We start from the raw sequence: 11,432 nt of genomic DNA on the forward strand, positions 1-11,432 counted from the left end.
TTAGTTATGTCTTTTACTACACAGGATGCAATTATGCCCAAATTTATACCCTTCATAATGTGGGTAAAATCAAACTATTACCCAGATTGATCCACCCATCTCAAGCATCTAGATTAGAAGTTAAAAAATCGAAGCACCCGTCAAATCATGAAGCTTATTCATCACTAAAGTTATGAAATGTGCTATAAATGTATATAATTTAAAATTATAGACCATTGACTAGGTCTGAAAACTTCATTTCTTTCTGGTCTATCTCTGCTTCTAGCCAGCTTTGTGATTTTGAGCAGCTATTTGGGATAGGTCCCAAACTAAGAGAATTATCTTTGCATCAATTTTATCTCTTAAGTGTTAACCAGTGTTTTGTTTCAGATACTCTGTGATTTTAAGAATTTTATTCTGGGCTGGGTGTGGTGGCTCACACCTGTAATCTTAGTACTCTGGAACACTAAAGTGAGTAGATCACTTGCTCAGATGTTCGAGACCAGCCTGAGCGAGAATGAGATACAGTCTTGCCGTGGCACACTCTTCCTCAAAAAAAAAAAATTGGACTGGGCACAGTGGCTCATGCCTTTAATCCCAGCACTCTGGGAGGCCAAGGCGGGGGGCATTGCCTGAGCTCAGGAGTTCGAGACCAGCCTGAGCCAGAGTGAGACCCTGTCTCAAAAAATAGCTGGGGGTTGTGGCAGACACCTGTAGTTCCAGCTACTCCAGAAGCTGAGGTAAGAGGATCACTTGAGTCCAGGAGTTTGAGGTTTCTGTGAGCTATGACATGACAGCACTCTACCGAGGGTGACAAAATGAGACTCTCAAAAAAAACCCAAAAAGATATTTTGGAATTAATAGGAAGGTACAAACAATTAGGTTACAATGTATTTGTTAGGTAAAGTCCCTGTTGTGGTTGAGTCCCACTACCAGGAGGTGTACCAGTACCCTCGTATTCTGCCCATTTATTCTTCTCTTCTCCCCCTCTCCCCAGCAGAGTCTCACTCTGGGTGGAGTGTGGGGGCGTCATCATACAGCTCACAGACACCTTAAACTCCCAGGCACAGGCAGTCCACTTGCCTTAGCCTCCCCAGTAGGTGGGACTACACATGTCTACCACAATGTCCATCTAGTTTTTCAATTTTTTTTTTTAGTCTCACTCTTACTCAGGCTGGTCTGAAACTCCTGAGCTCAAGCAGTCCGCCCACTTGGCCTTCCAGAGTGTTAGGATTACAGGCGTGAGCCGCCATGCCTGGCCCTTTATTTCTTTCAAGGGCAAGATCTGTTAATGCAGGGGTCTTTGTACCCTAAAATTACATGTATGTTTTATAGGTCACTTTGGGGAAAAGGAAATGCCCTCCATTTTCAGAGAATTCCTCTGACATCTCCCACCGAAAAGAGGGGGGAAGGTTATTAAGAACCTGCTTTGATGCTACCTTAAATTAAGTAACAACTTTTTTCTTATTTCTACCTCAAATTTTAGCACAATGGACTGGGATAAAGTAGGAATCCCCACAGATGGTGATTCACATGCCATAACCTATCCACCTGCAATTGTTGTTTATATAATTGATCCCTTTACATATGAAAATAAAGATGAGAGCACTAACTCTTCTAACGTATGGACTTTGGGGCTACTTCGATGCTTTCTAGAAATGGTCCAGACTCTTCCTCCACATATCAAGAGTACTGTTTCTGTACAGGTAAGAGTGATAAATGTTATGAGTTACATACATATTTAGAGTTTGATGTCAGAAGTTTGAGATATTACTTTTCTGTATTCAAATTGGTTATCTAAAAGCCAGATTCTGTTATATTGATTTTACTTTAAGTGACATTGTAATGAAATATTAAGAGCTTTTTTTTTTAAGAGACCTATTAAAGGTAAATGTTAAAATCATACCATACCACAGTAAAAATGGGAAATAAAAAGATTACATTACATACATGAAATATTTCTCTTGTAGAAAGAAATTAGTCACAATAATTTGAAGAAATTTTAAATTCTTTATTCTAATGGTGGCATTAGTATAATTGCTATGTAGAAAATTCTTAAGATTTTTAGATAGTCCTTTATTTAGGATCCATTGGTTAAAATGTACTACTAAAAAGCTATCTAATGTGTAGGGAAACAAAATTCTTTAAATTATTATTTAAAGTAGGTTTTAAATTTTCCAGTAAAGTGGTTTTAGAGTTTTAGACCCACAGTTGTTTTTATTCTGTGTTGGAAGGTTAACATTTATAATGTTTTCCTGTATTTCTTAGATTATTCCTTGTCAATACTTGTTGCAACCTGTGAAACATGAAGATAGACAAATCTATACTCAGCATTTAAAATCCCTAGCTTTTTCGGCCTTTACCCAGTGTCGGAGACCACTTCCAACGTCAACCAATGTGAAAACATTGACTGGGTTTGGTCCAGGTTTAGCCTTGGAAACTGCTCTTAAGAGTCCTGATGTAAGTATATTTTTCCTGACCAAAGTTATTAAATGACTGTACATTTTATGATTTTATGCAAAACTGAGTGAAATTCTTTGTTTACCTCTCCTTTTCAATGATTTTATGAATGAGTAGATAATTACATTTTCTAAAAACATTTTTCTATGAATGTGTAGTACCGTAATTTTTTATTTTACAGAGACCAGAGTGTATTCGACTTTATACACCTCCTTTTATTCTGGCTCCAGTGAAAGACAAACAGACAGAGCTAGGAGAAACATTTGGAGAAGCTGGACAGAAATACAATGTTCTTTTTGTGGGCTACTGTTTATCACATGATCAAAGGTGGATTCTTGCATCTTGTACAGATCTGTATGGAGAACTTTTAGAAACTTGTATCATTAACATCGATGTTCCAAATAGGTACTTATATTTTCTTAAGTATATCATTATATCATCTCATTTTAAAAAATTCATATATATGCACACATTATGTATTATTTTTAACGACTAGAAAGCCATTTGGAAGGTTGTATACATTAAAATATTAAGACTTGGATTGTGGGTGTCTTCTGTAGTGAATAATTTTATTTTTTATTTTTTTGTGACAGAATCTCCAAGCTGTTGTCCTGGGTAGGGTGCCATGGTGGCATTATAGCTCACAGTAGCCCCCTCCAATTCGTGGCCTGAAGTGATCCTCTTGCCTCTCAGTTTTTCTACTTTTAGTAGAGACAGGGTCTCACTCTTGCTCAGGCTGGTCTCGAACTTGTGAGCTCAAGCAATCCTCTCATGCTGGCTTCCCAGAAGAGTAATTATATTATACAATTAAGATAATTAAAAATAATTTTAATCTCTTTTACATGAGAATAAAACATTAAGATCCCAAAGTTCTGTGTTATAAAGGTTGAGGCAGTGATTTTAGCTGAAAATTTTTGAAACATGGAATGAGAAGGCCCTTCTGCAATTAAACAGTCTACTAAAGCATCTATAGAACATTTAAACTTCCCTCATGTACCATCTAAGTTATAGACCCTAATTAACTGAGTTCATTTACCTTACTAAAATAGTTGACTGAGGGCTGGGCACAGTGGCTCACTCATGTAATCCCAGCCCTCTGGGAGGCCGGGGCAGATGGATTGCCAGAGCTCACAAGTTAGAGACCAGGCAGAGCAAGACACCACCTCTAAAAATAGCCGAGTGTTGTAGTGGGTGCCTATAATCCCAAGTACTTGGGAGGTTGAGGCAAGAGAATTGCTTGAGCCCAGGAGTTGGAGGTTGCCGTGAGCTATGACTTTACAGCACTCTACCAAGGGTGATAAAGTGAGACTATTTCTAAAAAAAAAAAAAAGTTCTATTATTTTAAGTTTAGGAAATTGGTTATATGCAGAAATACTTAATGATTATTAGGCCTTAGTGTTGCTAGAGAAACAATGTAGAAACATTAATTTTGTATTATTATTTATAAATTTTTATTGACTATATTAAAAAATCTTAGAACAGTGCTTCCTACCCTACATCTTTGACACAGTTTTGATTTTTTTTATATGATATTTGTGCTAATTAAGCTTTGGAAAGAATATACTTGCTTATCTGTGAATGTTGACGAAGAGAGTAGAAAAAGATAGTATTGCCATTTTACTGTCTTAATAAAGTAGAAGTGAGTTAATGGTTAAAAGGTACAATGATGGAGTCAGAGGAGTCAGAGATCTGGGTTCACATTTTCAACCCTGCCACTTATTGGTCATGTAATCTTGAGAAAAGCTTACTTATCTGTAAAATCTAGAGGATGGTTTTATTTATCTCATAGCATTGTTGAGATGAAGTGAAATATTGTATGTAAATTAATAAGGCACAGTGCTTTGGTACTCACATGGTAGATACTATTGCTCAGCTACATGGTGCTTGTGTTACATACTTGCCTAATAAAGGACACGTATGCAGAAAGCATACAACAATATTGCCTGGTCCTAGAAGTGTGGGGTTTTGTTGGGCATTCTTAACCTACATGTAGAACGGGGATTGGACTGCTACAACTGATGGGCCAAATATGGTCACTTCCTGTTTGTTTGGGTATCATCTGTGGCTGCTTTCGTGCTGTAGCAGCAAAGTTAAATCCCTGAAACAGAATCGTGTTGACCTGTAAAACTTAAAGTATTAGCTCTTTAAAAAGAAAATTCGCAGTGACTCCTGCCTATAGTCTAAGCACTGTAGGAGCCTGAGGCTGGAGGATTGCTTGAACTCAAGAGTTTGAGACCAGCCTGAGCAAGAGCAAGACCCCATCTCTACTAAAAAGAAAAACTAGCTGAGTGTTGTGGTGGGTGCCTATAGTCCAGCTACTCAGGAAGCTGAAGCATGAAGAAGGCGTAAACCAAGGAGTTAGAGGTTGCTATCAGCTAGGCTGATCCCCTGATACTCTTGCTTGGGGAATAGTGTGAGACTCTGTTTCTCCCAAAAAGTTTGCTAGTGTAGAGCATTGTTTCTAATGAATTGAAGTGATTTGTGGACACTCAAAAAAACCTAAGATTATATTATATTATGCTATCTATTGAGAAAACATAAACTTACTACCAAGCCTATGGTTTTATGTATATTTTTGTTGAGGACTTGCGTGAGGTGTAAAGCATTAAAATTAAGAGACCGTTTTTTCCCAAATTTGAGCCCTCTTGAAATGTCATATAAATATTAGAAATGTTTATGACTGTCTTTTCCATATAATAGAGCTCGTCGGAAAAAAGGTTCTGCTAGAAGATTTGGGCTACAGAAACTTTGGGAGTGGTGCTTAGGACTTGTACAAATGAGTTCATTACCATGGAGAGTTGTAATTGGTCGTCTAGGAAGGATTGGTCATGGAGAATTAAAAGGTAAAATTGTGCTTTTATTATTTATATTTTTGCTTTATCTTAATTCATATGCTATTCAGACTACATCTACATATATGCTGAATAAAAAGCAGAAAATGGGCTCAGCGCCCACAGCTCAGTGAGTAGGGTGCCAGCCGTGTAACACTGAGGCTGGGGGTTTGAGCCCAGCCCAGGCCTGCTAAACAACGACATCTGCAACCAAAAAATAGCCGGGCATTGTGGCCAGTGCCTGTAGTCCCAGCTACTTGGGAGGCTGAGGCAAGAGAATTGCTTAAGCCCAAGAGTTTGAGGTTGCTGTGAGCTGTGATGCCATAGCACTCTACGGAGGGTGACAAAGTGAAGCTCTATCTCTTAAAAAAAAAAAAAAGGGCAGAAAATAAAATTTTTATTTTGTTTTTAAAGAAGAACCACATATGTCTAGGTGACAAATGGCTTAATTCAAAATTTAAAATGACATTTTACTATTTTTTGATTTGAATATCAGTCAGTGTCATTACCACAATTATTTGTTGTCTTTGATTTTTTTCTACTTTTAGCTTGTTCACGTCCTCCTCTGTTCAGCAAATACTAACTGAATGTGGTATATGCTAAAGTTGGGGGATAAAGGATATTGAGTAGCATCAACAGTATGACTTTTGGCTTGAGAATGGCTTCTGTTTAAGGAATATACTAATTTAAAAATCATGTACTACTTCTAACAATGCTGTTCCTTTGAAGATATATGTATGTATTTTTATTGATGCCCACAGATTGGAGCTGTTTGCTGAGTCGTCGAAACTTGCAGTCTCTAAGTAAAAGGCTCAAAGACATGTGTAGAATGTGTGGTATATCTGCTGCAGACTCCCCCAGCATTTTGAGTGCTTGCTTAGTAGCTATGGAACCTCAAGGCTCTTTTGTTATTATGCCAGGTTAGCTATCTTTAGTTTATATCAGATTTAATTCTTAATACACTTAAGTTTTTGAGCATTATATAACATTTATTCTTCATTTTTAAAAGAAAATGCCTTTCATTCTCTATTCAGATTCTGTGTCAACTGGTTCTGTATTTGGAAGAAGCACTACTCTAAACATGCAGACGTCTCAGTTAAATACCCCACAGGATACATCATGTACTCATATACTTGTGTTCCCTACTTCTGCTTCTGTGCAAGTAGCTTCAGCTACTTATACCACTGAAAATTTGGATTTAGCTTTTAATCCCAACAATGGTAGGTGAATTGTTCTAAAAGATTTTTAAGCATTGACCATTTTGGTAGGCTGAATAATGGCCCCCGAAACATATTCATGTCCTATGCCTGAAACCTGTGAATGTTACCTCGTATTACAAAAAGTGGACTTTACAGATGTGATTAAGTTAAGGATCTTGAGATGAAGAGATTATTTTAGATTATGCTGATGGGTCCTAAACAATAATAACAAGTATCCTTATAAGAGGGAGGGGGAGGGAGGTTTGACTTTATAAGGAAAAGGAGAAGATCATGTGGTGGCGTCAGAGGAAAGCACATTCAGAAGATGCTATGCCACTGACTTTAAAGATGGAGGAAAGTGCCATGAGCCAACGAATACAGTTCTCGATGCGGGAAAAGACGAGGAAACAGATACTCCCTTAGATCCTTTAGAGGTGTGCAACCTTGCCAACAACTTGCCTTCAGCCAATGAAACTAATCTTAGACTTCTGGCCTACAAAACTGTAAGAATAAATGCGTGTTGTTTTAAGCCAACAGTTCATGAAATTTGTTAAAACAGAAACTGGAAACTAATGCCCCCACTTTTCTACTTTATTAGTATCAGAACTGATGTTATGAATTATCTCATAATCGTTACATATTTATTTGTATTTATTTTTTTTGAGACAGTGTCACAGTTTGTCACTTGGGCTAGAGTGTAGTGGCATCATCATAGTTCACTGCAACATCAAAAGTCCTGAACTCAAGTGATTCTCCTGCCTCAGCCTCCCAAGTAGCTGAAACTAAAGACAGATGTGTACCACCACGCCCAGCTAATTTTTCTCTTTTTTATAGGATAGGGGGGTCTTGCTCTTCCTTAGGCTGGTCTCAGACTCCTCGCCTCAAAGCAATCCTCCTAGCATTACAACAGGCATGAGCCACTCTCCAAATCTTTACTTATTTTAAAAGGTAATAGTTGTTCATAAAAGATTAATACAGGTTTATGCTTATGCTTTTGAAATACCTGTATATAAGCTCATTTTATGTCTCTTTATATATCAATTTGTGCCAGGCCTGCTGGCTCACACCAGCCCTTTGGGAGGCTAAAGATTGCTTGAGGCCAGGAGTTGAAGACCAACCTGGGCAACATAGCAAGACTCTGTTTCTACAGAAAAACAAAAAAATAAGCCAGGTGCAGTGGTCCACATCTGGAGTCCCAGCTACTTAGGAGGCTGAAGCAGAAGGATCCCTTGAACCTAAGAGTTTGAGGCTGTGGTGAATTATGATCTACCACTGTATTGCAGCCTGCGTAACAGAGTAAGACCCTGTCTCTAAAAATAAAAAAAAATTAAATTTTTAAAAAAAAAAATTAATTTAATTAAAAAATAAAATAAAATAAAATATAATCCTGACTCACCAAAATAATAATATAAACTGCCAGAGTAGGAGGTACTTTGCACAACTTTTCTTTCTGGGGGGGACAGAGTACTATTCTAGGTGAACTTACAGATTTCTCTTTAATAGCAGAGAAAATAAGTAATTGGTTGTTACTCTGAGCTACCTTAAAAAATGTCACATCTCTAAAATCACAAGTCTGGGTATTTTTCTCCCTCCTTTTAGTGTGTTATATAACTTTACTATTTTTTTAAATAAACAAAGGATAGGGTATTAATCATGAATACAGTAATCCTCCCTTATCTGTGGTTTTGCTTTCTCTGGTTTCAATTAGTCGTGCTTCAGTAGAATAAGATATTTTAAGAAGGTAAAAGGGAGAGGCCACATTCATATAACTTTTATTATAGTACATTGTTGTATATTTCTATTTTATTATTATTAATCTGTGTAATTTATAAATTAAACTTTATTATAGGCATTTATGATTAGGAAAATATATAGGATTTATGGAATTTGGCACCATGTAGAGTTTTAGGCATCTACTGGGGTGGAGTATCTTGGAGCATATTCTCTGTTGACAGGAGGGAGGACTCCTACAGTCTCATTTTATTTTTTTATTATTTTTTTTTATTTTTTGGCCAGGGCTGAGCTTGAACCTGCCACTTCCGGCATATGGGACTGGTGCCCTACCCATTTCCTACATACTGTGTTTGCTTTGTGTTAGTTTCTTTTTTTTTTTTCTTACAGAGTCCCACTTTATCACCCTCGGTAGAGTGTCATGGTGTCATAACTCACAGCAACCTCCAACTCCTGGGCTTAGGCAATTCTCTTTCCTCAGCTTCCCGAGTAGCTGGGACTACAGGCACCCACCACAATGCCTGGCTGCAGTTTGGCCGGGACCGGGTTTGAACCCACCACCCTCGGTATATGGGGCCAGTGCCCTACCTACTGAGCCACAGGCGCCACCCTGCTTTGTGTTAGTTTTCTATTGCTGTAACAAAGTATTACACCAGGGGTATCCAACCTGTAGCCTGTGGGCTACATGCTGATTCTGTGAGGACTTTTTTGGCTTATCTGTGGTGTTGGATATCACAGAAAGTATACATAGACGTTTTTATTGCTAATCGGCTTTCATTAATGTTTGTATATTTTATATGTGGCCCAAGACAACTTTTATTTTTCAAATGTGTGGCTGAGAAATAAAAAGATTGGACACCCCTGTTCACATTTAGTGGCTTAAAACAACATGTGTTTATTATCTTACAGTTCTGGAGATCAGAAGTCCAAAATGAGTCTCCCTGGGCTAAAGTCAAAGTGTCAGCAAGGTTGATCCCTTCTGAAGGCTCTAAGGGAAAATTTGTTTTCTTGCCTTCTAGAGGCCACCTGCAGTCTTTGGCTCATGGCCACTTCTCCATCTTAAATGCCAGCAGTGTAGTATCATAACATCCCCTTCACTAACTCTAACCCTACTGCCTCCCTCTTATTAGGACCCCTGTGATTACATTGGAACCACCCGGATAATCCAGAATAATCTCTCCATCTCAGGATCCTTAGCTTGATCATATCTGCAAAGTCCTTTATGGTAACATATTCATAGATTCCTGCAATTAGGATGTGGACATCTGGGGGGGCATTATTTAGACTACCACATACTTGTTTATGCATGATTATTTATATGGCCTTTAGCACAAGATTTGGCACATGGTAGACACTAAGTAAATGCTGGTTAAATTAACCCATTTTCCTTAAAATTTATTCATTTAACTTTTTTGGTAAATGACCATAGGGTATTGAAAATGGAGTATTTAATTTCTTTTCTTTCTCCTGGTTTAGATGGAGCAGATGGAATGGTTATCTTTGATTTGTTAGATACAGGGGATGATCTTGACCCTGATATCATTAATATTCTTCCTGCATCTCCAACTGGGTCTCCTGTACATTCTCCAGGATCTCATTACCCCCATGGTGGTGATGCTGGCAAGGTAACTTTGTTTTAAAAGTTTAGTTTATCAAAATAAAAAAAAAAGTTTAGTTTATCTATAAAGTCATTCATTAACTTAGTAATGTATTAATATATGAAATAGAACACTGTTTTTTCCTTAGAAATTACAAAGTGGGGGGGAGGGAGAAGGGAAGGGGAAATGGGTGGAGGGAGGGGGTTTGGAGGGATCACTTCTGAGGTTTATCTTATAGTGAATCTTTCTAAGAGTAGAATTGTGAACGTTTTAAAACAATAACTGAGAAAATGACATGAAGGCTGTGTTGACCAGTTTGACGGAAGTAGTTCGGATGGCATGTGAAAACCCCACACTGTACCCCAGAAGTGCATTAATGTACATAGTTACCATTCAATAAAAAAAAAAAAAAGGAAAAAAAAATTACAAAGTGAAGGTAACACACACATTTATTCCTCATAGACATCAATGCTTTGAATTGTACATTCTTAAGAGGGTCTCTAAGGCTCTGCTTTCCCTTTAATCTATATTTTCTAGATGGCTTGGTATTAGTCCTCCCTTTGTAGTTTTAGTGTCACTTCATGATATCTTTTACTCAGGTATAGGATTACAGTACCTTTGAGAATTATTATATGACTTTAAGGGCTGTCATTCTCAGCAGGTCTGTAACAAGGAACAGAATAGAAATACTCGGGTAGGTAGCCTGCTGTGAGCAAGGCCTTGGAGACATACAAAAATGGAGACACTATGAAAACTTTACTTGTCATTAAAGAGTACCCTGATACTGAGGTACAGAAAAACCAAGTACTAACTCTGAAAGAATGGCAAGACAAGTGGGTAAACCCCAGAATTTCATTTCATTAAGAATAAGGACATCAGTAAGAAGTATTTGGTATATAACAGAGAAATCCTCTATCAGAAACTGACTTTGAGATAGAAATAATACAGATTATTAAAGAAATGTTTTCTTGATATTTTCCTTAAGAAAACATGATTTTCTTAAAGGTGAGAGTAGAAAGAGGGCATTTTTTCCTCTTTGTGGAAAAGCATTGAGATGAAATGGTTTGCAGACCTAGGACACAGTGTAGTTGGTGTGGAAATTTGTGAACTTGGGATATGAGAATTTTTTACAAAACAGTCTCTCTTACTCAGATGAACCAATCACAGAAATTCCTAGAGACAAAATTTTTTTTTTTTTAGATAAAATATTTTTAGAAGTTCTTCAGGGACCATTTTATTGTATTGTTACAACATTTTTGATCTTCCTAGAACAAATATTAGCAAATTTGATAGGATTTGGGGTAGAGGAGCATTAGTGGCCATTAATCCAGGTGATTGTGAATGCTATGCAGACATAATGTCCTTGCTGAGAAAAAGGTTTCATTACCTACTGGCTGTTTTTTCTTATGATCCAAGTAAACATGCAGGCCCACAATTTTATGTTCTAGAAGCTGAAATTGACAGGTGTTTCGGGCTCGGCGCCTGTGGCTCAAGCAGCTAGGGTGCCAGCCACATACACCTAAGGTGGCGGGTTCCAATCCCCAGCCCGGGCCCGCCAAACAACAATGACGGCTGCAACCAAAAAATGGCCAGGTGCTGTGGTGGGCGCCTGTAGTCCCAGCTACTTGGGAGGC

At 37.8% G+C, this 11,432-nt stretch overlaps 1 protein-coding gene and 1 pseudogene across 1 annotated transcript in view; both read left to right on the forward strand.

Moving 5' to 3' along the window:
• MED13 (mediator complex subunit 13) overlaps window positions 1–11,432 on the forward strand; it is a 118,393-nt gene that overhangs the window by 92,044 nt on the left and 14,917 nt on the right. Inside the window, exons 21-27 of the mRNA XM_023516600.1 lie at window positions 1,466–1,685; window positions 2,248–2,439; window positions 2,621–2,844; window positions 5,140–5,282; window positions 6,032–6,190; window positions 6,305–6,490; window positions 9,677–9,825. Coding sequence (XP_023372368.1) covers window positions 1,466–1,685; window positions 2,248–2,439; window positions 2,621–2,844; window positions 5,140–5,282; window positions 6,032–6,190; window positions 6,305–6,490; window positions 9,677–9,825 — 1,273 coding nt within the window. The remainder of the gene's footprint in view (window positions 1–1,465; window positions 1,686–2,247; window positions 2,440–2,620; window positions 2,845–5,139; window positions 5,283–6,031; window positions 6,191–6,304; window positions 6,491–9,676; window positions 9,826–11,432) is intronic.
• LOC100946324 overlaps window positions 10,247–11,432 on the forward strand; it is a 1,432-nt pseudogene continuing 246 nt past the window's right edge.

The sequence above is a fragment of the Otolemur garnettii genome, unplaced genomic scaffold (genome assembly GCF_000181295.1).
Source record: "Otolemur garnettii isolate 467f Iridium unplaced genomic scaffold, OtoGar3 scaffold00094, whole genome shotgun sequence".
In the NCBI taxonomy this organism is placed as follows: Eukaryota; Metazoa; Chordata; class Mammalia; order Primates; family Galagidae; genus Otolemur; species Otolemur garnettii.